Source organism: Emiliania huxleyi, assembly GCF_000372725.1.
Source record: "Emiliania huxleyi CCMP1516 chromosome Unknown EMIHUscaffold_1831, whole genome shotgun sequence".
NCBI lineage: Eukaryota > Haptophyta > Isochrysidales > Noelaerhabdaceae > Emiliania > Emiliania huxleyi.
In genome coordinates, this window is record NW_005200752.1 from 1 (window position 1) to 1,741 (window position 1,741).

General features: G+C 65.2%; 1 protein-coding gene across 1 annotated transcript; it reads right to left on the minus strand.

The window, feature by feature from the left end:
• Nucleotides 1-199: 199 nt before the first annotated feature.
• EMIHUDRAFT_253680 (hypothetical protein) lies at nt 200-805 on the minus strand (the record flags this gene model as incomplete). The annotated part of the gene is made up of 5 exons (XM_005782971.1): nt 200-228; nt 270-384; nt 459-530; nt 606-698; nt 779-805. The coding sequence occupies 5 exons, from the start codon at nt 803-805 to the stop codon at nt 200-202; spliced, it is 336 nt and encodes a 111-aa protein (XP_005783028.1).
• Nucleotides 806-1,741: the final 936 nt, after the last annotated feature.

Below are 1,741 nucleotides of genomic sequence, written 5' to 3' on the forward strand. Positions count from 1 at the left end.
GATGCCAGACGTCGTCGGGTTATTGCTGAGCGCGATCGGCCTCAACTTGCGCGCTTTCTGGGGCAGCTTCAGCAAGGCGAGATCAGCCCATGTTGTGCAGCCCCACCTCGCTTCACACGTCCCAGGTGCACCCCGTTCGCCGTATCGGGGGTGCACGTGGACGCTGCTGGTCGGCACGTCAAGAGGGGTGCCGGCCAAGTCAGGCGACCACCCTGGCGTTGGCCCGGTCTCGTCGTGCGCGAGGTGCACTGTGGTCCCGTGGGGGGCACCCTCGTCGTTGGCTACGCAGTGCGCGGCCGTAAGCACCCACTCCTCGTCCACAAGCATCCCGGAACACGTGCCTCCAGACTTTAGCATCACCATCCACTCAAACTCGCCGCCAATCTGCGCGTGATGGGGAAGAGGGCGCGCGGGCTGGGATGGAGGGAGGAGGGAGGACGCAGCCGGCCGGCGCGCACCTTCCACTCCCTCGTCTTGTCGACACCTTCTGCCATGCGCCCGCTGCGCTCGCCGTCCACCTCTTCGCACTCCTGACAACAGTGATGAGCCACGCGAGGCTCGTTGCAGAAGCCTCTCAGGCTCGCAAGCCCGGCGCAGTCCGAGACATTCCGCTCCTGCGCGGCGCAGGCCACGGGGTTGAGATTCTCGCACTCCTCAGCAACCACGGGCCCAACCACGCCGGCATCCGTAGTCAGACACTGCTCTCGATTCGGGCCGGCGGCGAAGCTGGCCGCCGTGAGTGTGAGTATTCTTGATACGAAACCACGACGACACACACCAGTCGACTCGCATCGGTTGCCTCCATGAACGGCGGAGCTATTCTCGCGCCCACACCACACCTGGCTCCAACGTGGACACGCCCATAGCTGGGGACACTACTAGGTCACGCATGGCATCACAGAAGTTTTATCTCTGGGCCCCGAAAGGCATCTCTAGCAGTGTCGTTACACATGCCCCCTCCCCTCCTGGGCGCATGCGCCTCACGTCTCGCCAGAGCATAAGCCCTTGGCGTGTGGCGAGACGAGTTTTTCGCCATGCGCAGCGAGCAGCAAGCCGCCCGCCGCAAACAGCCGGAGGCCTCGCCGCGGCACTGGCTGCACACACACACACACACACACGCTGGCCGCCTCGAGTGCGGCCAAGAGGAGCAGGTAAATTGGGCGCATGGATGTATGAAGATTGCGGAGACCGCCCGCCGGTCTGGCAGGAAAAGTGCGAGAGAACCCGCCGCCGCGTTTCGTAAAAACCAGAAGTGCATTCTTTTGTTTTGACCCACGACGCGGGTATCTGAGGCCCGGCATTAAACGCGACTGACCACCCATGTGGCTTATGCCCATCGGCATTACGCGAAGCGGCGGCACCGCAGGGCTCGCACCGTTGAATTGCCGGCTCACTTGCCACCTTTGCGAGCCTCCGCTGCACCCACAGCTGGCGCTGCTGCACCGGTCGCGTCTGGCGGTCATGCAAGTGGAGCTGGAGGATCCTCCAGCGCCCGACGCCGAGGCTGGCGTCGTCTGTGCACGGGGCGTGTGCGTGCTCGCCGACGAGGCCGTCGCGCCCGAGACGTGCGTCGTCGGCGACGACGGCACCCTCTCGTGCGAGCCCAACACCGGCGCGCCGGCACCGGGGCTGTCGCTCCCGTACCTCTGGCCTCGGGGGCTGCTACTCTTCTCGTCGGTGCTGTACGGGACCAACTTCCCGCTCGGCCGCATCATGAACGAGGCTCTGCCGCCCTCGGCCG